The following is a 25,088-nucleotide window of genomic DNA, read 5'->3' as shown; positions in this document are numbered from 1 at the left end:
TTTGCCTGTTACTCCAGGTGTTTCTTGACTACCTACTTTTGCATTCCAGTCCCCTATAATGAAAAGGACATCTTTTTTAGGTGTTAGTTCTAAAAGGTCTTGTAGGTCTTCATGAACCGTTCAGCTTCTTCAGCATTACTGGTTGGGGCATAGGCTTGGAGTACCGTGATATTGAATGGTTTGCCTTGGAAATGAACAGAGATCATTCTGTCGTTTTTGAGATTGCATCCAGGTACTGTATTTCGGACTCTTGTTGAGTATGACGGCTACTCCATTTCTTCTAAGGGATTCCTGCCCACAGTAGTAGATATAATGGTCATCTGAGTTAAAATCACCCATTCCAGTCCATTTTAGTTCGCTGATTCCCAGAATGTTGACATTCACTCTCGCCATCTCCTGTTTGACCACTTCCAATTTGCTTTGATTCATGGACCTAACATTCCAGGTTCCTATGCAATATTGCTCTTTACAGCATCGGACCTTGCTTCTATCACCAGTCACATCCACAACTGGGTAGATCCTGGATATATATAATTAGTAAAAATAGAAATGGCCCCAGTTTTCATAGCATTTAGAATTTGCTGGTAGGGGAGATGTTACTCATAACTCTGTAAGAATGAATGTCAAACTGCAGCTGTGATAAGTTCTATGAAAGAAGGATATTAATGTGTAGTACTAACTGAGTTTGAAATAAGACCTGACCTAGTAGGAGGTGAGGGATGGCTTGTTTGACTTAAGTGCTGAGTTACTTAAATGAAAAGAACTCCAGTGAAAGGCCACAGCATGTGCAGAGGCTCTGTGTCAAGGAGTTTGGAACATATGAAGACACAAAATAATGGTGGTATAAGGAGGGGGTGTTGGGGGAAAAGGGAGCATGGTGGGAAAGGAAGCTGGTGAGGTAAGCAGGGGAAGTTATGGAGAGTTCTGTAGGCCATGTTGAGTGTCTGTCTTTGTCCTGAGACCCATGAGAAGCCAAGAAGAGCCGAGAAGTGGTATGATGCTGTGGTGAGATTTTCATTTTGAAAACCCGGTTCTGTGTCCGGATGGAGAACTGACTGGAACAGAGCAACTAGATTTGGGATAGCAATTAGGAGGTTGGTGCAATAGTCCAGAGATGTTTCTGTGATTCAGGTGAATTGTATTGAGATGCATTAATTTAGTACAACAAATAATGTTCTGAAATATCAGTTTTACTGTAACCCAGGAACTGATAAGGATTGTCTTACATGTTCTAGGTGGTCTCCCCATCTGGCACAGTGAGAAAACCCACTTTGTGTCTATACCATGTTTCTTTTCCTCACAGAATATTTAATTTAAAAATGCAAAGTCTTCATGGAATTGATTCTGTTGGTTCCTACCAAAAGGAAGTGTGGTCTTCCTTGAGGCCCTAGGTTTACATTTGACTCTAGAAGTAACCTAGAACTGGAGATAACAATGGGAGATGCTCCCATTTAGTGATTCCATCATCCTCTGCTGCTGCTGCTGCTGCTAAGTCTCTTCAGTCGTGTCCGACTCTGTGCGACCCCATAGACTGTAGCCCACCAGGCTCTGCCGTCCTTGGGATTCTCCAGGCAAGAATACTGGAGTGGGTTGCCATTTCCTTCTCCAGTGCATGAACGGGAAAAGTGAAAGTGGAGTCGCTCAGTTGTGTCCGACTCTTAGTGACCCCATGGACTGCAGCCTACCAGGCTTCTCTGTACATGGGATTTTCCAGGCAAGAGTACTGGAATGGGGTGCCATTGCCTTCTCCGTCCATCATCCTCAGAATATAGATGTTACATGTTTTCTCAATGAAATGTTTTCTGTCCACAATCTTACTGGCCATTCCAACTTTTGTGCCCCCAACAAACTTCTTTCTGTAATCTTTTATTTATGCCTATTTACCAATGTACCCCCTAAAAGTAGAATAAGATAAATAACACTGCAGACTTGCTCACCAAGGATGTTGTAATTGTACATCTTACTGTCATTTTTCAGTTATCTTATTTGGCCTCTGTAATTTTTGATGGTGTTGAACACTTCCTCTTCTTGGAAAATCTTCCCACACTTGCCTTCCATCCCGTTAGTCATATTCATCAATGAGATTTTTCTCCTATTTTTGCACAGTGTCATGCGCTCTGAAACGGCTTTTCATCTGCCTTTTTTCTACCCCAAAGTGCCCCCTTTATTAAGAGAGACCCTCCTATAGGGCACAACTTGCTGTTCTCCTTAACTAGTTCTCTTGAGCTATTAGAAAATTAGGAAGGATCAGAAATAACAAAGCAGTTTGTTCTGAAGATAGGATATGGTTCATCCCATCTTGTTTATTAAAAGCACTTGAAAATAAGCCCAGCCCTATAGTATTCTTTTCACACATGTGGTCTAGGTAGAAATGTAGATTCTGTTTTTAAAAGTTTTGTGTGACAACTTTTAATGGTATTTTTCCATAAAATCCCAGCAGGGGGCAACAAGTGAAATGCTATTGGTCATTGAAAAGTAAACGTTTTAAATATATATAGTTCTTAATGTTTACAGTTTCATTATGTTCTAAATATTGTAACATTATCAAGATTTTCATATTTATTTAGCGTCATTTTGACTGCTGAGATATTTTTTTGCCTAGGTAAGAAGGTGAACTATGTTTTCTTTTATGCAAGGAGGGAAGAAGTCTGAAAGTCAACAGTCTTGTTCAGTAAACATTTTATAAGTATTTTCTATATGCTAGCACTCTGTTAGGAGTGTGGCATTTAAACATTAAGATAGATGTGTACCAATACACTATAGTGACATAATTGCTGAGAGTTTGTACCAAGTGCTGTTCCTTTTAGAGGTCTCTGGGCATGTGGTGAGGTTGTAAAGGAGGGTTCCATTGTGAAGGTGACCTTTGGGTGTGGTGCTTGGCAGCTAATCAGAAAGGGAGAGATTTGCAGATAGAAGGAGCTGCATGACCACAGTCATGTAGGTATGAAGCAACCTGGCATCTTCAGAGTTCAGCAAGTAGTCTGATATGCTGGGGATAGGAATTGATATAGATGTAAGAAGAAAGAACCTGTAAGCTGGGGTAAGGAGCTTGGACATTATCTTGTAGGCCCCAGGCATTTTAGGCAGGGGAGTGATGTAATCAGAACCGTGTGGCAGTGTGGAGGGTGGGCAGTGAAGAGTCTGAAGGAAGGGGACTCCATTGGAGCAGCAGTCAATAACTAGGAGGGAGACAGGAGGAGATCTTCATTGAGGCAACAAGAATGCAGGGGAGAAGAATGGTCAGTTAGAGGAATACCTAAGAGCATAAACTAGGATTTGGTGATTGGGTAGATGTAGAATTATTTGCTTATCATACCTTATTTTTGTTGAAACATTTTGCATTTTAAACATATGGATATTTTGAATATATGAAAAGAATGATTTTTATAGAACAGAAGGTAAATGACAGATTTAAAAAATATTTCAAACATTATACCACTTGGTATTAAGAGAAATGTGAAAAAGATTAAAATTTTTTACAGTTTGAATTTATGATAGTTCATGTCAACAATATTTACTTTTAAATCCAAGAAAATGATTAATTTCCCACAGCTCTTCACAGTTTGATGTATCACATGAAGTCTTAGATTTGGAAATTAGAGAATGAGGCTTGTCAAACCAGAAAGTGCACCAAACCAAGTTAAATAGGCGGGGAATACTCTTTTCAAGACTATTTTAATGGGAGAGAGGCAGAACTCAGTCTGAACTCAACTGGCTGAAACAAAAGGCAGCATGGTGTTTGAGGGCTGGGATAAGCTGTGATAAGCTGTAGAAAAGTATGGGGGCTAAGCTGTGATAAGCTATAGAAAAGTATGAGGTTGATCAGAGAGTGTCCAGCACATTAAGTTACTTCCTGAGTTTGCAAGAGTGTTTTTCTGTGGTCAGGCCATCTGTGTGCAGATTGTGGCTCATCAGTAGTTAGATGCGCCTTCGAGCTGAGACTGGGCAACAGGGTGCTCTCTTCCTTGATGACTGCTTTCAGAAGAATGGCTCCCAGGTCCTCGAGAAAGACACTCCTTGGTTCTAAAGCTGACATAGCTTCTAAAAAGATATCCATAATCCCAAAGGAGCAAAAGAAGAATTCATAATGACAAGTTCTCTAAAGAAAATGCTCTAAGAACAGAGAGGTCAGGGCCTAGAGTCAGGAAGCTCTGCCTGTCTGAAGTTTAATCAAGCTGATGTTAAGGGTGTCTTGGGCAGGCTTCTGGGGTCAGTTTTTGAAATAATGCGACCTCTTTCTCATCTGTAAAATGAGGATAATAGAATAATATCATTGTGAGGATTAAGTGATATAATCCATGCGATATATTGTAGCACTGTATAATAGCAGCTCTCATTTTTGTTGCTCTTGTCAGAAGAGTCATCTCATCCAGTTCTGTCATTTTGAAAATGAGATGATGGAAACTCAGATCAAGTGATTTGTTTGAGGTCACGCAACTTTGTAGTACATTTTAGTGAATATCTTTACCCTTAAGTAACAAATATAAATACTGGAGAATTAAAGGTATGAAAATTAGAGCTACAAGTAAAATGAGAGTCACAAGTAACTTGACTTTGTTTTGATCATTCTGAATTGGATTATAGTTATTTAAGTATATTTAATCACAGTTATGTCTCAACTAAAATATCAGTTTTTAATCCAAGTTGATCTTTTATTCAATTTGAAACAAATTTGTTCTCGACTTTTTATATTCAGCTACTATACCATAACAATTTCATGAATTAAAAGCTTAGCATCTCACCATATAAGGAGTATTCTCAGATTTTGCACTGATTTTTAGGATTCAGCAAACTTCCTCCAGGACCACAGGGGTGCTGGAAAAGAAGGGCACAGAAGGGAGGACTCCATCTTTTGTCTGTTTTAATTTGTTTTTGGTTCTGTGAGAGATTTCATTACAGTGAAGGCAAAAGTTTGAAAACCACCAAATCCTAGTCTGTGGTTAAAAGATATGAATAATCAACTATTCTTTAAAAAAGGGGGGTGGTTTACAAACTACTGTCATGAGAGAAAACACAAAAAAGCAGAAACAATGACACCACCCAAACCACCATCAGTGATAGAATTTGGAGGTCCAAGGGAAAGAATTTTCATTTTCTTCAGGAAATCTTTCACATCTACTACAACTTCCTTAAACTGGATTTCAGTAAATCTAGTTAAATACTAGGGATGAAGGAAGCATAAATGATGTTAGATGGAGTGCTGTTGAATATTTTTCTTTAGGAAGCCATGGGCTAGAGGAGAGGAAATTTGGAGTTAAGGTTTAATGTCTTATTATTAGGAAAAAGTAGTTATTAACTGCAGAAATTCTTCCAAGGTGTTTTCCACCGCCCCTTCCCCCAAAAGTCCCCTAACAAAAATAACAAATCTGAATGTGAATATATATTGACAGAGGTATGATTTTCCTGTCTCAAAGGGGGCTGTAAAGATTAAGTGAAGTAACCAAGTGTTTTCTACATCTTATATATAGTAGGTGTTCAATAAACACTAGATATTAGTGCTACTACTTTTGGTGATGATGATGATGTGACGAATTCAATAGAATGGGGTTAGGAGATGGAGAGAATTACATATAAAAGCATACATTTTTAAGAACTATAATTGCAAGCACTGAGACAGGGGACCCAGTTTTCTCATTCACTGCTGTACCCTCAGGGTTGCACAAAGTGGTTGGTGCGTAGGCAAGGCCCTTACAGATCTGTTGAGTGAATTTAGACAGGTCCACTTGAAAAGAGACTGCTTTTGTAAAGTAAGACAAGATGCTGTAAATCTGTTTTGTAGGTGGGGAAACTGAGGCAGTTCAAGTGTCTTACTTGCCTAAGGGCACAGCTGCTTGCTAGGAGAGCAAAGTGATGTGGGCGACCTGAGCTCTGGAGTAAGTCTGCATTCACATTCTCGCTCTGGACTTCTTACTGCTTATAAAACTGTCTTAGACAAGTTAATTGGTCTCTCCAGGTCTACTTTCTCATCTGTACAATAGGAAAATAAAGCCTACTCTATTAGAAAATTATGAGCATTAAATGTGTTGATATGTCAATATATAATGTACTCTGGGCTTAGTATATATTCAATAGATTTTACCTTTCTCTGTCTCTGTACCTCTGAATCTTTTATGGAGGAGAGAGGAAGGGAGTAGGGATTGTTCAAAAGAAACTCAACCAACATTCTTAATTTTTAAAACTTTTCCAGTTGACTTTTGCCCTCTCTAAATAAGGCAGGTTGCCAAAGAGCACAGAGGGTCGTTTTAGTGCTCAGGAATTATGGGTGGGATGGGGGTGTTTGAGGGAATTATTTGAAAACAGTGTTGTTTTCTTCTATATGCTTGTTTTGAAAGCTTCCTTTGGGTGCTGATGAGTGGTGATAAAGAGAGATAATGATTTCAAGAGCAACTGTTAGAGGAAGGGGTAAGGTGTTATGAAGTAGTTTGGTGAGTTCCTTAAACATGCATATTAACACATCTAAAATTAGTATCATTCTCTAAAAAATAGGCACTTGGGCCTTTATTTTATTGCTGTTGCCATCATTTAACATAACTCTGTGGAAATGAACTATGACTTGTTCTTTTTCTCAATGAGCCTTTGAGATGGATTTAATTATCTGATGCAGCCAGACAGCTCTTTGGAACCGAAATGAATTTGGGCAATAGAATATTATGTCGAAAACAAAATAAGAATCTAAAGCTTTGCATTGCTTGTCTTTTAGTCTTGTAAATTGGCTTTCTTGGGGAGTTTCTCAAATGCTTTGTATTCTTAACTGTTGAAATAAGTGTACAAAATAAGTGGTTTGAAATTGTTCGAAAAGTTTAGGAAAGCAAGCAATGACTGGGCATCAATACTGCAATTATATTCACTGACAGAAACAAAATCATATTTATATCTATCTTAATTCCATTCAAATTCAGAAATTCTCTTTCCCCTCTTTGGTCGTAGCTCTTCTGCTTATTTTACGTAAGCAATGTTACTTTGGGAGCCAGTTGGGGTTTTTAATATTGATGTATTAAATATTCATCTACAAATGTTAGTAAATCTCATGTTTTTATAAATTTCTTTTTAAAAGGCATGGCTAGGGAATTCCCTGGCGGTCCAGTGGTTAAGATTTGGAGCTTTCACTACAAGGGCCTGGGTTCAATCCCTGGTTGGGGAACTAAGATCCCACAAGCTGCGCAGCAAGGCAGAAAAAAAAAAAGAAAACACATGGCTAGATATAATTTAATTTCTTAGATTATAAATATGTCTATATTATCTTGAATTTGAGAAGGAATTTTTTTAATAACAATTTTTCCCCTGGATTTTGTTTAGACAGAATATTGGTGAAAGTATTCTTTACTTGTGGGTGGAGAAAATAAGAGATGTCCTAATACAAAAATCTCAGATGACAGAACCAGGTAGGTTTGAAAACCATTACCATTGCTCTTTTAATTTACAGTAATTAAATTTTCATGTATATATTCTCACTGAAACTTTTAATGAAGATCTATATGCTGTTTTATGTTTTACATGATAAAATATATTCTCTGAAAAGTTCTTTACTCATGTAAATATGGTTATTTCTTTCAATAAGGTGTAGCCTCTTTGGTTTCAGATTATTATAAGCTCTTACAGAGATAGAATTTTATGGTTAAAGAACTTTGCTCAAAAACCTTTGCTTTCTATGGCAATATTAACCATGTAACAGTCTTCATGCATTATTGATATAAGTTAGACATTAGCTTCAAATAAGTGTAATGTTTATAGAAAAAGAACTTTGGAAAACACATTGACCAATATTTAGGGTATAAAAAGTGACTTTGAAAATTGATTTTTAAATTGAGATAGAATTCACATACTATGATCACTCACCTTTTAAAATGTATATTCAGTGGTTTTTAGTAGATTCCAAAGTTGTGCACCATCACCACTATCTGATTTCAGAACATTTGAAAATTGATATTTTGCTCTATTATTATTCTTTCATTGAATCATAAGTATATAACAACATGGAAGTTTATGTTTTCTGTTTACTTTGCTAGTCTTTGTTCCAGTTACTACAGAAGCCTTTTAGAGAGGAAAATTATTACTAAGTATGATTTTATTTCCAAGTAGAGTTTTATTGTTATCACTGATAGAATTATTTTCAGTTTGGGGAGAAGAAGGATTAAAGAACAACAATCAGTAGTCTATTTACTAATTTTTAGAAGGTTATTTACAGGAAACCAATTATTGAGGATTCCCTTACCAAAATCAGTATATTTAAAGTTGATAGAAATATATATTTTTTTTGGAGCATTTTACAATTTTTCTATAGAAGCAAGTGTTTTTACTGCTTCCGTTAAAATCAAAGAGATAAATGGTCTGAAGATATTCTGATCATGGGACAATATTTTTTGAGGTGTTTTCCTTGACTTTTTATGTTCTGATTTTGTGGCATTTCAGGGCATCTAAAAAGAGTGGTCTCAAAATCGATTTTTGCCAATCCACCATTCTAGAGTGTGGGATAATTGCAAAAGTGTTATGTATACCAGTAGAAATTTAGAACTCCAAAACTTTGGGATCACTCACCTCTCAGGAAGGTTTTTAAATTGTTGGTTTTAATATGGTATTTTCCCTTTCCCACCTATATCTATAATTTAGTATCGCCATACTTCAGTTTTTTGAGTTACTGATTTATTAGGTTGTATAATTTATAATTTTCAAAAATTTTCTTTGGAATTTTTTAATAAAAAATTTTCTAGACTTCTTATTAAAATGGAAGTGGTCAGGATATCTCATGAGAATTTTCTTCTCCAGGGCACCCACTTGACAAGTAATTTATTTTTATTTTACTACTAATCTTCAGTATGTATGTATTCTTTACTATTTTATTTTTTCTACTATAGAAATATTAAATCTTGAAGTATTTATACTTTAAAAAATTCTGAACTAATTTTAGACTTACAGAAAAGTTGCAAAAATAGTAGAAATAACTCTACTGTATCCCTCACTCTGCTTCCCTAACATCTTACATAACCATAGTATAATCATCAAGAACAGAAAGCAAACATTGGTAAATATAATGTAATAATAGTAATATATTTTCACTAGTGTTCTTTCTACTGTTCTAGGATCTGGTCCAGGATTCTTTGTTGCATTTTTTTCTCCTTACTCCCCTTTAGTCTATAAATAGTTCCCCATTCTTTCTTTGACTTTTATGACCTTTCATGACCTTGAGTTTGTCCACTGTTTTCTCATGATTGGAGTAAGACTAGGCATTTTGGCAAAAATATCACAGAAATGATATTGTGTCCTCCATAGTGTATGTACTATATCAAGGAGCTAATAATATCAATATGATTTATTATTGGTGATATTTACCTTGATCCCTTGGTTGAGGTGGTACCTGCTAGATGACTCCACTATAAAGTTACTATATTAATCAAGTTCTCCTGAGAAACAGACCAATAAAATGTGTGTGTCTCACGTATGTATGTGTGTGTGTGTTTGTATGTATCTGTGTATTGGGTTGGCCAAAAAGTTTGTTTGGGGCTTCCATAAGATGTAATAGAAAAACCTGAATGAACTTTTTGGCCAACTCAACATTTATAGAGAGAGGTGGGGGGAGGGAAATGTTGGGGACAGAGCGAGAGGTAGGTTGATTGATTTTAAGGAATTGGCTCACAAAATCATAGAGGTTTGAAAGTCCAAAATCTGCAAGGTAGGCTGACAGCCTGGAGACCTAGAGAAGAAATGATATTGAAACTCAAGGCTGTGAAAGCTGTATGTTGGCAGAATTCCCCCCTTGTCTTGGAGGTCAGTCCTTTTTCTTTTAAGACCTTACCTGAAAAAAAAAAAAAAAACCTTCACTGGATGAGTCTCACTTGCATTGTGGAGGGCAATCTGCTTTACCCAAAGTCAACTGATTTGAATGTGAATTCCGTCTAAGAAATACCTTTGCAGAAATAATGTAGAATAGTGTTTGACCAAGTATCTGTGTACCATGGTCTATCTAGGTTGTCATATAAAATTATCACAGTTGATAAGTCTCTTGGGGGAGATACTCTGAGGCTGTGCTAATACCCTATTCTTCAAACTTTCATTCCCCCTCCCCCTGATTTTAGAATCTATTAGTATACCTTACCAACAATATTTATAAACAATATGGTGGTGTAACAATATGGTGATTCTCACTTCTTTCTTTCCTTCTTGCTATGGTTAATTGGAATAATATTGTGAGAACAAGATGTCTCTTCTCCACATTTATTTGATTATTTACATTAGAATGAACTCATTTTATTTAGTGAGCTAAAATTCCATACTGTCATTATTTTGTTGCTCAAATTGTTCCAGGTTTGGCCTTTCAGAGTGCTCGCAGTGGGCTCCTGTGTTCTTTTTATAAGCTCCCATCTTTTTCTGAACATTCCTTTACTCTCTGCAATCACAAGATGTCCCAGCTCATCTTATATTTTCCTTGTCCCAACCCTGGAGTCAACCATTTGTAGGAACACTGGTTCCTTCTATTGAAGACTGATGTTTAGAGATCAAGACTCAAAAGTTTTTTAAGTGTCATTTCTTACTGTCTTATGATCACTCATAATGTCTCATATCCACACAGGCCCAGACGTAAAGAAGAAAACTGAAGAGGAAGATGTTGAATGTGAAGATGATCTTGTTTTAGCATGTCAACCAGAAAATCAAGTTAAAACTTTGGATTTTGATGTCAGTGAAAATCGAACAGGTATAGTGAATGTTACTAGTTTATTTTGAGGACAGTAGTGATATGGCTTCCCTGGTGGCTCAACTGGTAAAGAATCCGCCTGCAATGCAGGAGACTGGTTCGATTCCTGGGTTGGGAAGCTACCCTGGAGAAGGGATAGACTACCCACTCCAGTATCCTTGGGCTTCCCTGGTGGCCCAGGCGGTAAAGAATCCGCCTGCAATGCGGGAGACCTGCTCTCAATCCCTGGGTTGGGAAGATCACTTGGAGGAGGGCATGGCAACACACCCTTGTATTCTTGCCTAGAAAATTCCCATGTACAGAGAAGCCTGGCATGCTTACAGTCCATGGAGTCACAAAGAGTCAGACACAGCTGAGTGACTCAGCACAGCACAGGGTGGTAGCACTATGAATTGTTTTTGGAATGGTATAGAAATTTAGTAAACTGTCACATTTTAAGAAATTCTTATTAATTTACAGAGAACTGGGTTATATTTTTCCTGCCTCTTGGTCATTTTTGTGTTTTCTAAGTCTATCAGAATAGGACAAAAATAGAAATTTAGTTTTTGTTTCTTTTTTGTTTTTGCTGTTAGAGTTTTGAATTAGTGGTGGGAGAAATTGAAACTAAGAAAGCTATGTTAATGTTTTCAATTCATATCCTGTTTTTATATTTTTATTTTAAAATCTTAGATCTGTTGATGGCTCAGAATTAAATTTTAGTCTGTGCTAACAAATATAAATACAGTAATTGAAGGTACAACCACTGAATTAAAGCTAGTGAAATGCCTTTAAGATTTTAGTTTTTGCTCAAACAAATTTGTTCCATAATCGAGTAGCAGTCAATTTATCACAGTTGCTGTGATAAATTAGCTCTGTGTTTTTATCAGAAAGTATGTTCCATTTTAGTATTTTAAAATTTTTAGTGATATTATCAGTTCCTCAAGTGTCTTAGAAAAACATGAGAGACCAGAGAGAATGTTCATTTTCTTTGAAGATGGGGAGTTTCCTCTGCTATCGTATAGTACCTTTTAAACAGTGAATGAAAATTTAAAGTTCTTGCATAGTGTCTCAAAATTAGTGGAAGAGGACAAAGAAGTGAATGAACAGGGGGAGAAGACCCAGGATACCTGCCCCTGCTTCACTCTGAGTAGCTCCCGTTTTATTCGTTTACACATTTGTGGATTTGGCATAGAATTTCTTTAGAGAAAGAAGATTCACTATTAAAAAGAGTGAAAATCAGTCATAATAAATCACATCCAGTTCGTATTGACCTTAGTAGTGTACCAGTACAGTGGTCACAGTCTTGTCAAAAAGAGAACACAACTGGGGGGAAGGTGAAACATCCTCCGTAAACTTGGCTTCTTATCCTAGTCCGGCCATAAACCAGAGCAGTGATTTGAAGCAAATTATTTAAATGCTCCAGAAATATTTTTATATGAATTAGTTCAAGTATTTCATCACTTGTAAATTGACTTGTAGAAACAGAAAAAAATTAATTGTTCTTAAGCTTGTTTAAAGGGCAGAATAACTGGAAATCAAGTACTCAATGGAATACCAATATGGTGTACTGTTGATATATTTAATTCAATCCTATGAAGTAGGAACGGTTTTATTAGCAGAAGACATTGTATTACAGCTATACAAAGTAAAGTCATAGGTTTCCCAACTCAGAGGTCCATCAACAGTAAAATGAACAAATACTCCATATTAGCTGATCTTTTTGGTCTCAGGACTCCTTTATACTCTTAAAAATTAGATATTATGCCAACTTATACTACCGAAACAGTCCAGAATTTGTGTGCCAACCCGCCATTTTCACTGGGTGACCATTTAGCAGGTGAAAAGCATTTATAAGTCAAGTAGTTTTATCTTAATGTAGGATATATTGGGAGAACATTTTGCTTAAAATTGTAATTTAATAGACAACCAGTATTGGTTATTTGAGTTGATTGGCCATGTAATTTACATCTCTTTCCTAACTCCCTCCACTATACCATTTGCCAGTTTTTCAGTATTTGTATGTAAGAATTTTAAAAAGTAACATGATTCTTTACGTTTATAGAAATAGAAGAATTACCTCCAATTGATCATGGCATTCCTATTACAGACCGAAGAAGTACTTTTCAGGCACACTTGGCTCCAGTAGTTTGTCCCAAACAGGTAAATTTACTGTGTCCACTTCACTTTGATGTTGTTTTACCAAAGTAATTCAAGCAGATGGTTTTGCAATAATATATTTGTTTTTGCTTTTAATTTTCATTCAAGATAAAAATTATTTGCTGATTTTTCTACCCCCAAATCATTGGGAATCATGGAATATTTATTTCTGTTGATTACTGCTTTCAAAATTATATGCAGACTCTGATTAGGGCTTAACTAATGGATTTTCAAAGAAGAAAAACCCATTGTGGTGGTATAGAAAATTATGATGCTTACTAACTTGTTAAAAAATCATTTGTCCTATCACATGGGAGTTGTAAAACCTAGCCTGATTTGTTGTTACCCACGTAGGGGAACAGTAGACAGACTGGTTGAGCCCAGTCTTACCAACCTGAATTCCTTTTGCTTTCTGCTTTCTGATTTTAGGTGCCCTGATAACCACCAAAAGATATCATTAGGGAAACTTTTCAGTCAAAAATGGTATTCATAGGTCTTTGTCTTTCTCAGTCTCGTCAGCAGAATTGTTTTCTTCTTCCTTGCTGCTATAATCTACCCTAAACTTTATGAATGTAAGAGACAATTTCAGTACACCTATGAAGTTAAATTAACCAGAGAAGTCTTAGAGTAAGCATCGGTCTTCTTCCCTTTGGTCTCTCCAAGTTCTTCTAAAGCCCTCTATATAGGAATATAATTTTTTGCACCAGGTTGCCTTTTCATTCTCTGTTAGCCTCTGTAAGAGGAAGTTCTTTTCTTCATTGATTTGTGGTCGGGATAAGAACTTCTGGCGCAAGCTTCTGGGCTTTTCTCTCAGAAACCCTGTTTTGCCCTTGGCCATTACTTATAATCTTGTTGCCAGAGTCCTTAGACATTCTATTATGAATCTCTTCATTCTGGATCCCTTTTCCATTGCTGATTATAGTCACTTAGACTTACAGGATCATAATTTGTGAGAGTTGAAATAAATCTTAGAGGTCAGTGTCGACTTATTTTACTAATCAGGAATCTGAGTCTGAGAAACACAAGATTGCATCATTTCTGATCCAAATTGGTCTCCCTGTGTCTAACTCAGTCTTACCTATATCCAGTTTCATCTGTGCCCCTTGCCAACTATTTTTCTGGAAGATCTGACTACGTGTCACTCTTCCCCCACATACTCAATAATCTTTGCTGATTTCCTTTGGCTACAAGGAGAAATTCAGACACGTTATACCAGTCACTTTGTGATATGACCCTGCTTTAATCATCCTGATACATCTATCATTACATTCATACTTTTAGGGCAGAGCTACATAAAACTGTTGGTCACTTTCTGAACCTTTCTCTTTTATGTCCCTGCTAAGGTTGCCAGGATACCTACCTAAATTGGAATTTCAGATAAACATTATTGCATAGGTCATACTTACAATAAAAAAAATTGTGGTTTATCTGAAGTTCCAGTTCAACTAAGTGAGAGTCACTTGGTTGTGTCTGACTCTTTGCGACCCCTTGGACTGTGTAGTCCATGGGTTTCTCCAGGCCAAAATACTGGAGTGAGTAGCCTTTCCCCTCTTCAGGGGATCTTCCCAACCCAGGAATTGAACCCAGGTCTCCTGCATTGCAGGTGGATTCTTACCAGCTGAGCCACAGGGAAGCCCAAGGATACTGGAGTGGCTAGCCTATCCTTTCTCCAGCAAATCTTCCCGACCCAGGAATCAAACTGGGGTCTCCTGCATTACAGGCGGAGTCTGTACCAACTGAGCTATTAGGGAAGCCCAAAGTGAAAGTTGCTCAGTCATGTCCACCTCTTTGTGACCCCATGGGCTGTACAGTCCATGGAATTCTCCAGGCCAGAATACTAGAGTGGGTAGCATTTCCCTTCTCCAGGGGATCTTCCCAATCCGGGGATCGAATCCACATCTCCTGAATTGCAGGCAGATTCTTTGCCAGCTGAGCCACAAGGGAAGCCCAGGAATACTGCAGTGGGTAGCCTATCCTTTCTCCAGTGGATCTTCCCGACCCAGGAGTCAAACCAGGGTCTCCTGCATTGCAGGCGGATTCTTTACCAACTGAGCTATCAGGGAAGGCCCCAGTTAAACTTAAGAATTGCTTATTTCTTCCTACTAAATCTGGTCCATTTGTACATGCTGTTTCCTCTGAAGGAATGACTTCTTGCCCCACCCTACTCTTCCATTTTGATGCAGGATTGTCACTTATCTTTCAAGTTCTGGCTCCTGTTACCTCCTCTCTGAACCTTATTTCTTCCAGGGAGAGTTTTGGTTTCATAAGTTTTGAAACATACCATTACTCTTGCACCTCTCATGCTAGTAAATTTTCAGAGCCATTTCTAGAAATTCTCATATTCTCATTTAACTTTCTCTCTACAGTATGGGGAAAATTGCTTATATGCAAGTACCTTGGACATGGTTACTACTCAGATATTTGTTGAAAACTGGTGCTCAAAAATTCTATGACTTTTTTTGTACCAATTAGAGTAATTCAGTTTTTGCCCCTAAAATGAGGAGAAAACTTTGGCAATGGCTTTTTCAAAATGTAGTTGAGTCTTTAAATAACTGTTGTTAATTTCAGTTCAACAGTATGTATATCAATATGCTTTAAGATTTTTTTTAGCATTTACAGAGCAAATAAAAAATATATATCAGCTTATTTATATTGTTGCTGCTTTTAAGGTGAAAATGGTTCTTGCCAAATTGTATGAGAATAAGAAAATTGCTAGTGCCACCCACAACATCTATGCGTACCGGTAAGTGATCATCACAACTTTAGGAATGTGCAGTTTGTAAAAAAAAAATGGGGGAAACAGATGCATGATTTAAAACAAACAATTATGTGTTTTTTTTCCATTGTAAAAGTAATAATCGTGTAAAATATTTGGAAATGGCAGAAAAAAAGGAAAAGTTAACCATTCTCTGCCATTCAGTGTAACTGATATTGTGAAATGTTTTCTGTCTTTTCTATGCAAAGTTTATTTTTTAATGCTTCATTCTAGTATCCAGGTTTTTCCTTAATACAACAAAAGCATTTTTCCATGTTGTTATAATTGCTTTATAAACATTATTTTAATGGCTTTATAATATTTATTTGAGGCTCCATACCACAATTTATTTAACCATTTCCTTTTTGTTTTAGTTTTTCATTTTTTAAAACTATTATAAAGAATAGTCCCGGGAACATCTTTGTATACTTTTTAGAGTTTTTCCTCAGGATAGGTTCTGGTTATTTCATATTCTTTTTTGAAATGAAACAGAAGTATAGTTAAAAAGGGAAAAAATGAATAGATTCCTGAAAGTAGAATTATCAAAAAACGTGAACATTTTTGAAATTCTTCATCCATATTGCCAAATTTTTTCTGAAGTTTTTTTTAAACCAATTTATGCCCCAGTTAGCAGTGAATTTAGAGTGCTTCTTTCACTACATGTCTTTGAGTATGAAGGTTTTATACAAATCTCTGTAAAATTTGTTGTAAAGAGATGAAGGGTATATTTTTTTAAATATTCAAATTTATACAGACTTAACAGAACATAGTTTAGGACTAAAATAGATCAGAATATAGACACAGGAATTCGGTATAAAACTTAAAATGTGATTGAGACTATCTGTAAAATCTAGGCTATCTAAAATCCAGAATACTCAAAAAATATTATCACCTTTGATTGGTGAGTTTTTAATATTACTAAGTCACATCCCGTTAAATGCCAAATCTTCCAAAAACCTATTTGTTACATACTGCTACTGCTACTGCTAAGTGCTTCAGTCGTGTCCGACTCTGCAACCCCATAGACGGCAGCCCACCAGGCTCCCTCGTCCCTGGAATTTTCCAGGCAAGAGTATTGGAGTGGGTTGCCATTGCCTTCTCCGATTTATTACGTAATTCCCTACATTAGAGTATCAGGGTATAGAATTTTGGTGTTTTAGTGAGTTAGGGTCATCAGTATAAAAAGGAGAGATTTGCTCTCAGTGGTTAGAAGGTGCTGAAAAAGTGTTAATAGGTACCATTCATTTAGTTTGCATCTTTATTGAGTGCCTACTCTGTGCCATGTACTTTACATGAGTTAATTCTAATCATTTAAGTGACTGTGTCACTGTAAAAAGGTGAACTTTTTTAAGATCACATAGTCGTTAAGTGGTAGAGCTGAATTTGAGAATTTAATGTTATTTATCTCTATCTTATTCCTATTAATACATGGCTGTATGGCTGCCCCTTCAACAGTCACTGGGTATGATACTGATTTTAAGTTATCTAAAAGTTAAATAATGTGCCAGATACTGTATTTCAAGCCGCAGGTACTTCAGTATTTTTGCATATTGATTGTGATCAGCTATCACTTCTCACAGATGTCAGCTGACTGCATGTAGCAGCCCCTCCAAATCACCTGCTTATACAATTGATACCTGGGAATGAAGGAGCTTAGCTTGTCAGAATTGTGTGTCAGAGAAGACTAAAAAGACACAAAGTGGATGCTTAAAGGACTCCACTGGGAGTTAAAGAAATAACTTGTATGTGGTCCATGGCCTTTGTGTTGTGTGTTTTGAATGCTTAGGGTCCTTTTAAGGTTACTTCCTGGTTCTGGGGCTGTGTTCCTGCTTTGGAGTTATGGGGCACTCTTCAGGCCATTGGTCCACACAGGTATCGGATGCTGCATCATTGTCTTCCTGGCATGTGAGGAAAGGGTTAGTGAAAATGTCCATGGTATTTCTTTTTAAGAAAAAACAAAAACCTAACAGTACTGATTTATATAGTTAAATTTCTTCTTTTGTTCCTTAAAGTCAATCCCTGACTCCTTTTTACCTTAAATTTGCCATATAAAATTTTAATAGTACTAACTTTCTCTTCTTGAAATGAGGCCAACTCTAAATAATAGGTAGAGCTTGGTTCAGTGTGTATGTGTGCGTGCGTGCGTGCTCAGTGGCTTCAGTCTTAGCTGATGCTTTCTGACTCCATGGACTGTAGCCTGCCAGGCTCCTCTGTCCATGGGATTTTCCAGGCAAGAACCCTGGAGTGGATTGCCATTTCCTCCTCCAGGGGATCTTCCCAACCCAGGGATCGAACTGGGCAGTAAATATTTACTGAGTGAATGAATGGATAAATGGATTGGTGGATGGATAGATGGATTGGTAGATGGAAAGATGGATGAATGAATTAATGAATAAGATTGGTATAATAAAACTAATAAAGTTGACTTAAGTGTCTAGATAAGGTAGTATTTGGCTTTTTATCACAAAGCTGGAAAGATATCTTTGCTATATTTGCCTAGTCCTAGATAGAATATTACCATTTGTAGGGGCCTAGAAAATCCACTAGATGGTATATATTAACTAGCACTGTTTTCTTTTTATACCTCTTACTTATTTGCCAAGCTTATTCAACTACAGTGTAGCCCTATTTATTATTCCAGATGCTAACTTTCTAGATAATTTAAATGGATAAAAACACTGTGATTTATTTCTGATACTGGTAACTATCCAGGGGGAAATTACAGAGAAAAATAAATCTTATAATTCTTATAGTGGGGAAGATAAATGCTTCGTGGCTAGAATAAGACATTAGAAAAGTATAAAATATTGACTTAGGTTGGTTTTATCACCTCCATCTTTTTTAATATACTTTTTGTCTCCTTCGCTAGAGCTTAGGCTCTTTGATGACAGTATACCACCTGTTTCCTTTATACCATTTGTTAGTGCCTCTTATGTGTAATGCTCAGACAGCTGACTCTCAGTAAATGTTTTTTAATGACTACTCTCTCTAATCCCAGCTTCAAGATTAAATGAAGCAGAGAGTGTCAGATGTGTAAGCTCACCTTCTGAAATTGTAGCATTTCTGATTCAAAGGAAGTACCCTTGATTTTAGCTTTCCAGAATATAAAAAAGGAAGCATATTGGATAGCAAATCATCAGTGAAAATATAACCAATATATAATAAGAAAGACTTTTTAAAATAAATATGCTAATTTTGGAAGTAAATGCATGGCAACAAGTATGAAGGGGTATATCTTTTATTACACTATTTCAAGGTTTCAAAGTGTAACACTGTTATGTGGATTTCTAGAATATACTGTGAGGATAAGCAGACCTTCTTACAGGACTGTGAGGATGACGGGGAAACAGCAGCTGGTGGGCGTCTTCTCCATCTCATGGAGGTATGTGTGAGTTAAACCCTGTCAATCCTGTTCTGTGAGCCATAAAATTTCTCAACCAAACAGAGCTCCATTTAGGAATAAGTCAATCAGTTATATGATATATAATGAGCCATGTTTGGTTTTGTTAGTAGATAATTTTTAAACATTGCTTGAAAGATAATTTTAACCACTGGATATGGGGCAGAAAGCAAAAGGTTAATAACTTGTGCTGTGCTTTCAAGCTCTTCCAGTGATAGACAATAGAAGATTGATTATCTTCAGCTCTGGAAAAACTTATCCTTTTTTCTTCATGACAGTTTCCTCTCCTCTGTGTTCTCTGTTCTGTTTTTTGCAAAACTCCTGTTGGTTGGATATTGGACTTCTGGGTAGATCCAGAATGTTTCTTTTTTTATTAAGTTGTCCATTTCATTGCTTTGTGTTTTGAGACATTTTCTTGACTGTGTTCCAAAATTTCTGTTGAATAAATTTTTTTTTTTTTTTTTTTTTTAGCAACCGTAATTTTCAGGAGTTCTTTCTTGTTCTCTATTTTTCCCTTTTCATAGTGTGCTTGCTGTTCTGCTTTTATGAATGCAGTGTCTTCTAAAATTTTTCTGAATATATTAATTAGAGTTTCTTTTTTTAGATGTTTTCTTCCTTAAATTTCTCCTTGTCCATTTTAGTTTGTTTATCTTGTCCTTTCTCTTTCATGCTGCTGGATTTTCTTCATCTGTCTGGTGATCATTGATTGTTCATTAATTTTAAGAATGGATTGGTTTTTTCCCCTAAGGTAGCTGCTGTAGCTTCTTCTGCCATTATATGTAGAGGTTTGTTTTCTAACCAGGCCGTTCCCTTGATAGGAACTTTGGGGGCGTCAGGCCTGTAGACTGGTGGGCTTCATGTTAAGGGCAACATTTGACATATGTCAAACTGAGGAAGACCTTACTGGTAGGCACCAGCGATTACTCATACAGCCTCAGTTCTATCTAGCAGTTTGTTCAGAAGCAGGTTTTGTGTTGCTGTTGGATGTAGGGGTAGAAAACTGCCTAAGCTCAGCTATTCTGGTTGAAGCTACCAAGAACTGGAACCTACTGCATGACCTCCCCTTCACTCTGACTGGTGGCCCCCAGGTTTGGAATTTGAGGACACTCTGGAGCACAGTGTTTGTTTTCCAAATTCCCTTCTCATTCTAACATCTGTCCCCTTAGTTGTTACTAATCTTACTCTGCTTACTCATGGTTATGCCAATCAAGTCAGGGGAAATTTTATGTGCAATTTTATATGTATATATATATTTTTTTCATTTTTCTTTAAAACTCACATTTGTACTTGTCCATATCTGTACATAATTATGCTTCTGAAAATAACAGATTTTGAATGTGAGAAATGTCATGGTGGTGGTATCACGCTGGTATGGAGGGATTCTGCTAGGACCAGATCGCTTCAAACATATCAATAACTGTGCCAGAAACATTCTAGTGGAGAAGAACTACACAAGTTCACCAGTAAGTGGTTACTGATATTATATCTAAAGAGTTTCTCACTACTGCCTGTGAAATTGAAAGAAAAAAATGAAAAAAATTAAGAGTGAATTAGAATGAGTGACGTATATTGGAAGAACCTTTGAACTAGGAAACTAGAGGCTTAGGTTTTGGTCAGAACAATGTGATTGACTAGTGTGATCTTGGGCAGATTAGTTCATCTCTTCAGACCTTAATTTCATAGATTTATGGGGTTTTATAAAAACCTTAAAGACCAGTCAGTTTCCACTCCCTAAATTGAGGCCCGTAGAAGTTTTAGCTAATGCTACACTGAACTGGATGGTCTTTAAACATCTGTAAAATTCAAATATTCTCTGTTAGTGTCAAAGTATATCCCCTTTTCCCTGGCATGCCTTTAGATGCCTTCCTCCTTTATACTCTGAGGTTTTTTTCTCATATTTCAGATACGTTCATATCTAATTCATTTAAATTTTGCTACCTTACTTTGGAAAATGAGCAGTAGATTAAAAAACATTAAGGGGAATTCCCTAGGGGTCCTGTAGTTAGGACTGCAGGCTTCCACTGCAGGGACATGGATTCAGTCCCTCAAGCTGTGCAGCACGGCCAAAATATATATATTCACAGAAAATAATAAAATTCTCCAGGCAAGAATACTGGAGTGGGTAGCCATTCCCTTCTCTAGGTGATCTTCCTGACCTAGGGTCTGCTGCACTGCAGGCAAATTCTTTATTGTCTGAGCCACCAGGGAAGCCCAATAAAAAAATAAACATAGATAATATTGAAATTACTCAAATATACATCTATTAGATAACTGAGATAAATGTTTTCTTTGATTATCCTTGATTGTTTTGGAAATATTAAAATAGACTGTGGTAAGTGAAAGAGCCCTGTCAAACAGAAAGATGATACATATGGAAGTAATTACACTTTCACTATTCTGCATATTCTATATGACTAGATTTAAGATTCCTAAGTGTAGGAGGATACTACATTAATTTGTGTCTTTTTCAGGAGGAATCATCTAAGGCTTTGGGAAAGAACAAAAAAGTAAGAAAAGACAAGAAGAGGAGTGAACATTAACATCTGAAACTATATGAAAGGTTAATTTGCCTATAATTATATACAAATTCCACAGTCATCCAAGAATATATTGTGCAGCGAGAGAATCCTGGACTGTTCAAGTCAGCCAATTCATTGTGAACACCAGCATATCTTTTGTTCTTTGGTTATATCATCTGCCAAAATAGAGAATTTGTGATATTTTCATGTGTGTTTCAGGCTGATTCAGAAGGATTAATTTGAAGTTAATCACCACTGCATCTAATTTTAGAAAGGTAACAGTTGCCCAGGGCAGTACCTGAGTTAACTGTCCATTTCATTACATGTCAAGTGCCTTTGTTAGGTGGGGAAGAAGTGTCTCTAGAGGAATATAAATACCTGATTTTTCATCATTGGGATTCTCATTTTGTTAAGTGAGTATTACCTTTCACTGCTCTTTATGGTTTATTGGAGTAGGGGCTCATTGAAGATTGATCTTCAAGAGTTTCTTCTTGTGATTTTAGTTCATAAGTCTGTCACCTTTCATTTTATAGTGTTCATCATGGAGTAATGGATTAAGTGAAAATCCAGGAGTATACACCTGCAGTTAATGTGCTGAAGTGATAATTCATCTAACAGATTTGTTAGCAGAAGTGTTACGCCTCAATTTTCTGTTGCAAATTGGTGTTTGTGAATTTTCAAAGTGATTTTCTAGTCTCTACTTTTCTGTTTAATTCTTGTACTGTTAAGCAATAAATATGGTGTGCCAGTAGTCTCCTCCCGCTGCTGAAACATATTGGTTGTAATAGTCTGGTTTCTTCTAACAACCTGAAGTACTTTTCTTGTGATCTTCATTGAGGAATTAGAACTGTGCCACAACTGTGCTAGGTTAATGGGACACTGATGGGAGGGCGTAGAGGCGGCAGAACACCGCGGGTGCAGAGTGACAGTGTGTTGTGCAGTTCTGTAAATGTGGTGCACTTTTCCTGTTCACACTCCAGCTCTCTTTCTCAACTCCATGATTTGTGGAGAGAAGGAACGAATCTTGGGTGGGAAAAACAGAAAATCCCTCTTTTTTTTTCCCCGTTCTTATCAAATCTTCCTTTCATCAGTTTTTTATAAAAGTTGCTTTTTTCATTTGCAAGTTGTAAAATTTACCACTAGGCATCTAGAAAATAAATTTATCTGTGAGGTATTATAAGTCATTAACTATTCCCTTTCAGATAATAGTTATAAGCAACTATTAAAAATTATTAATTAGTCACAGATTTGCCTGAAATTCTCTTCCAAAGAGAGGGAACAGAAATAAGGAAGCAGTTTGGAATGGTGCTGGAGCATGGAAAACATCAAAGAAAAGTGGACACATTGTTTTTTTTCCTATTCTCTAGTGTTTCACTTTTAGGAGATCCAACATTTTGACTTGGTATTTTTAATTAGAATTTAGTAAACTGCTTTACCCCAGAATGGATTCTGAGAGGTAAAATCTAAATCACATTTGTTGTAAGTGTGTTTAATTGTTGTAACCCATATTTATTTAAAACATTTACCTCAAATTCCATGAAAAAGTATGTTTTTTGCATTAACTGTTAAAATAAAGAACTTAAAGGCTATTAATTAACATTAAAATGATTTCACAGTTTTGCCATGTCAGAACCTGTCAAAGAAGATAAAAAACAGTAAGAACTGGTGCTACAGAAAAATGTGAGTTAATTTTTCTGCAACACCAAATTTGAATTTCTTTCTAGCTGTTTTATCTAACATTTATGTAGGTCTTTATAGAAAACCTTTTAATCTCTGATCTCATTTTCCCTTATTAAAAAAAAAAAAAAAACACAACTTATTTTTGCTTCTTTTATTAACCACATTTTCCAGACTAAAAAACCCTAATATCCTTTGCCCAAAGTTAGCTAGTAAAAAAGAGAGATCCACATGTCTCCAGTTATGGAACCTGAGTTATTTCACACTCTTCATTATGGACCCCTAACTAGTTATAGTATCCTTCTGTCTGTTTAAAATTTCTCTCGATTAGAAGGTTTTCAAATTCTCCAAATAATAATTTTCTATAGCCAGATCTATGCTGTGGCATATCTTATAGTATATTGTGTTAGTTAAAAATATTCTCCATATGCCAGTATGAAAGAGCAAGTAGCATCTACTTTTTAAATGGGAATAGCAGTATGATTTGTAGGTATATATCATGATACAGAGCCTATTTGAAGAGAAATTATATCAAATTGATCACAACCAAGAAAGAATAGCATGAAGCAGATACTGTTTGGAAGGCAGGTAAAATTTATTGTGAAAATTGTATAGCACTTGTAATTCCACTGTCTAGAGATAATGTTATTAACATTTGGTATGCACATCTTTCTATTTTTTTCCTATGCATGATTTTGTATATATGGCTATTTTTCTTTCCATAAAAATGGTATTAAACTGTATATACTGTTTTGTATCTTGCATATTTCGTATAGAGGTATATTGTTAACATTTTCCCATGTCAATAAATATTCTTCTATGGCTTAATTTCTTATGGCTTCGTCATATTCTGTGTTCTAGGTATATCAAAATTTACTCACTATATAGTAAACTAGTTTCCAATATTTAAGTTTTTTTCCAATTTCTCACTATTATAAACTATTAACGAGTTCTGTTCCAGAGATGGTGATGAAGACCAGATACATATTTCTAACTATAAATACAATACCACAACATGTAAAAACCATTCTTAACTCAGGAGGCAAACTATGGTTTGTGATCCATACTTTGCCAACCCTTGATGTAGACCAAGGGTTGGCAAAGAAAGAGAAACAAGCAGGTCAAAAGTATAATGCTAACAGATGGGATTTGGGTCTCTGGACCTAGAAAAAATTTTGTTTGTTTTTTCCATTTAGCCCAGATTTTGAGTTGTATATTGTTTAGGGGCATGATAAAGTTAATTCATATTATCAGGATGCACAAAATGGAGGCTGCCCCAGTGGCCTGTCCCATGTCACAAATCTAAACCTAAGTCAGCCTGCACTGTCCAGAAAACCTAACTTACACCAATTACAATGCTCCAACTCAGTTTAGCTAGCTTATCTTGCCCGAGAAAATAGGACCTACTCACCTTAGAAGGTAATTCCTGACCTCCTAGCCAATCATGCCATTCCTGCCTTGCCTGTTCTAATGCCTATAAAAATAGCTCTTGCCCAAAATCTCTCAGAAAGGGCGCTCTGCTGCTTGCCAGGCACTGCGTTCCACCAATCCATGGACTGTTCTTCCTTGAATAAAGAACATCAAACTCATCCCAAGTTGTATTATTTTTGTCATTTGACAGCAAGACATACATCACAAGTACGTGATTCTAATCAAGTAGATTTGAAAGTCAGAGCTGGATTTATATTTTGCTTCCACTGGGCATGGAACCATCTTAGACAAGTTACTTAACTTTGAGCCTTATTTTCCTCATCTGTAAAGTGGGACTGATAATCCTTTCTCATAGGATTTTTGGAGGGTTGAAAAAAATGGGATGAGTGAATTGCCACTAGTGTAAAGCTTCACACCAAGTAGGAGCTCAGTAGGTAGGTTAGTATTTTTCTTACTGTAAAAGAAGTGAAATCAGATTTGTCT

At 36.3% G+C, this 25,088-nt stretch overlaps 1 protein-coding gene across 6 annotated transcripts in view; it reads left to right on the top strand.

Annotated features, from left to right (window-relative positions):
• The window catches only part of IMPACT (impact RWD domain protein), a 30,778-nt gene extending 6,776 nt beyond the window's left edge, over positions 1 to 24,002 (top strand). For 4 of the 6 annotated variants that reach the window (XM_081563258.1, XM_081563260.1, XM_081563255.1 and 1 more), the window contains exons 5-11: positions 7,297 to 7,382; positions 10,565 to 10,687; positions 12,729 to 12,826; positions 15,493 to 15,566; positions 18,870 to 18,960; positions 20,307 to 20,441; positions 21,450 to 24,002. In XM_081563258.1, the coding sequence (XP_081419384.1) occupies positions 7,297 to 7,382; positions 10,565 to 10,687; positions 12,729 to 12,826; positions 15,493 to 15,566; positions 18,870 to 18,960; positions 20,307 to 20,441; positions 21,450 to 21,518 (676 nt within the window). In that variant the 3' untranslated portion in view covers positions 21,519 to 24,002. Of the gene's footprint in view, positions 1 to 7,296; positions 7,383 to 10,564; positions 10,688 to 11,148; positions 11,155 to 12,728; positions 12,827 to 15,492; positions 15,567 to 18,869; positions 18,961 to 20,306; positions 20,442 to 21,449 lie in introns of all 6 variants that reach the window. The other 2 variants (XM_081563256.1, XM_081563257.1) reach the window with 2 other exon arrangements.
• Positions 24,003 to 25,088: the final 1,086 nt, after the last annotated feature.

Source organism: Giraffa tippelskirchi, chromosome 14, assembly GCF_054371585.1.
Source record: "Giraffa tippelskirchi isolate mGirTip1 chromosome 14, T2T-mGirTip1v1.2.pri, whole genome shotgun sequence".
Lineage (NCBI taxonomy): Eukaryota > Metazoa > Chordata > Mammalia > Artiodactyla > Giraffidae > Giraffa > Giraffa tippelskirchi.
Note: the sequence above shows the minus strand (reverse complement) of the source record. Positions and strands in the feature narration are given on the sequence as shown.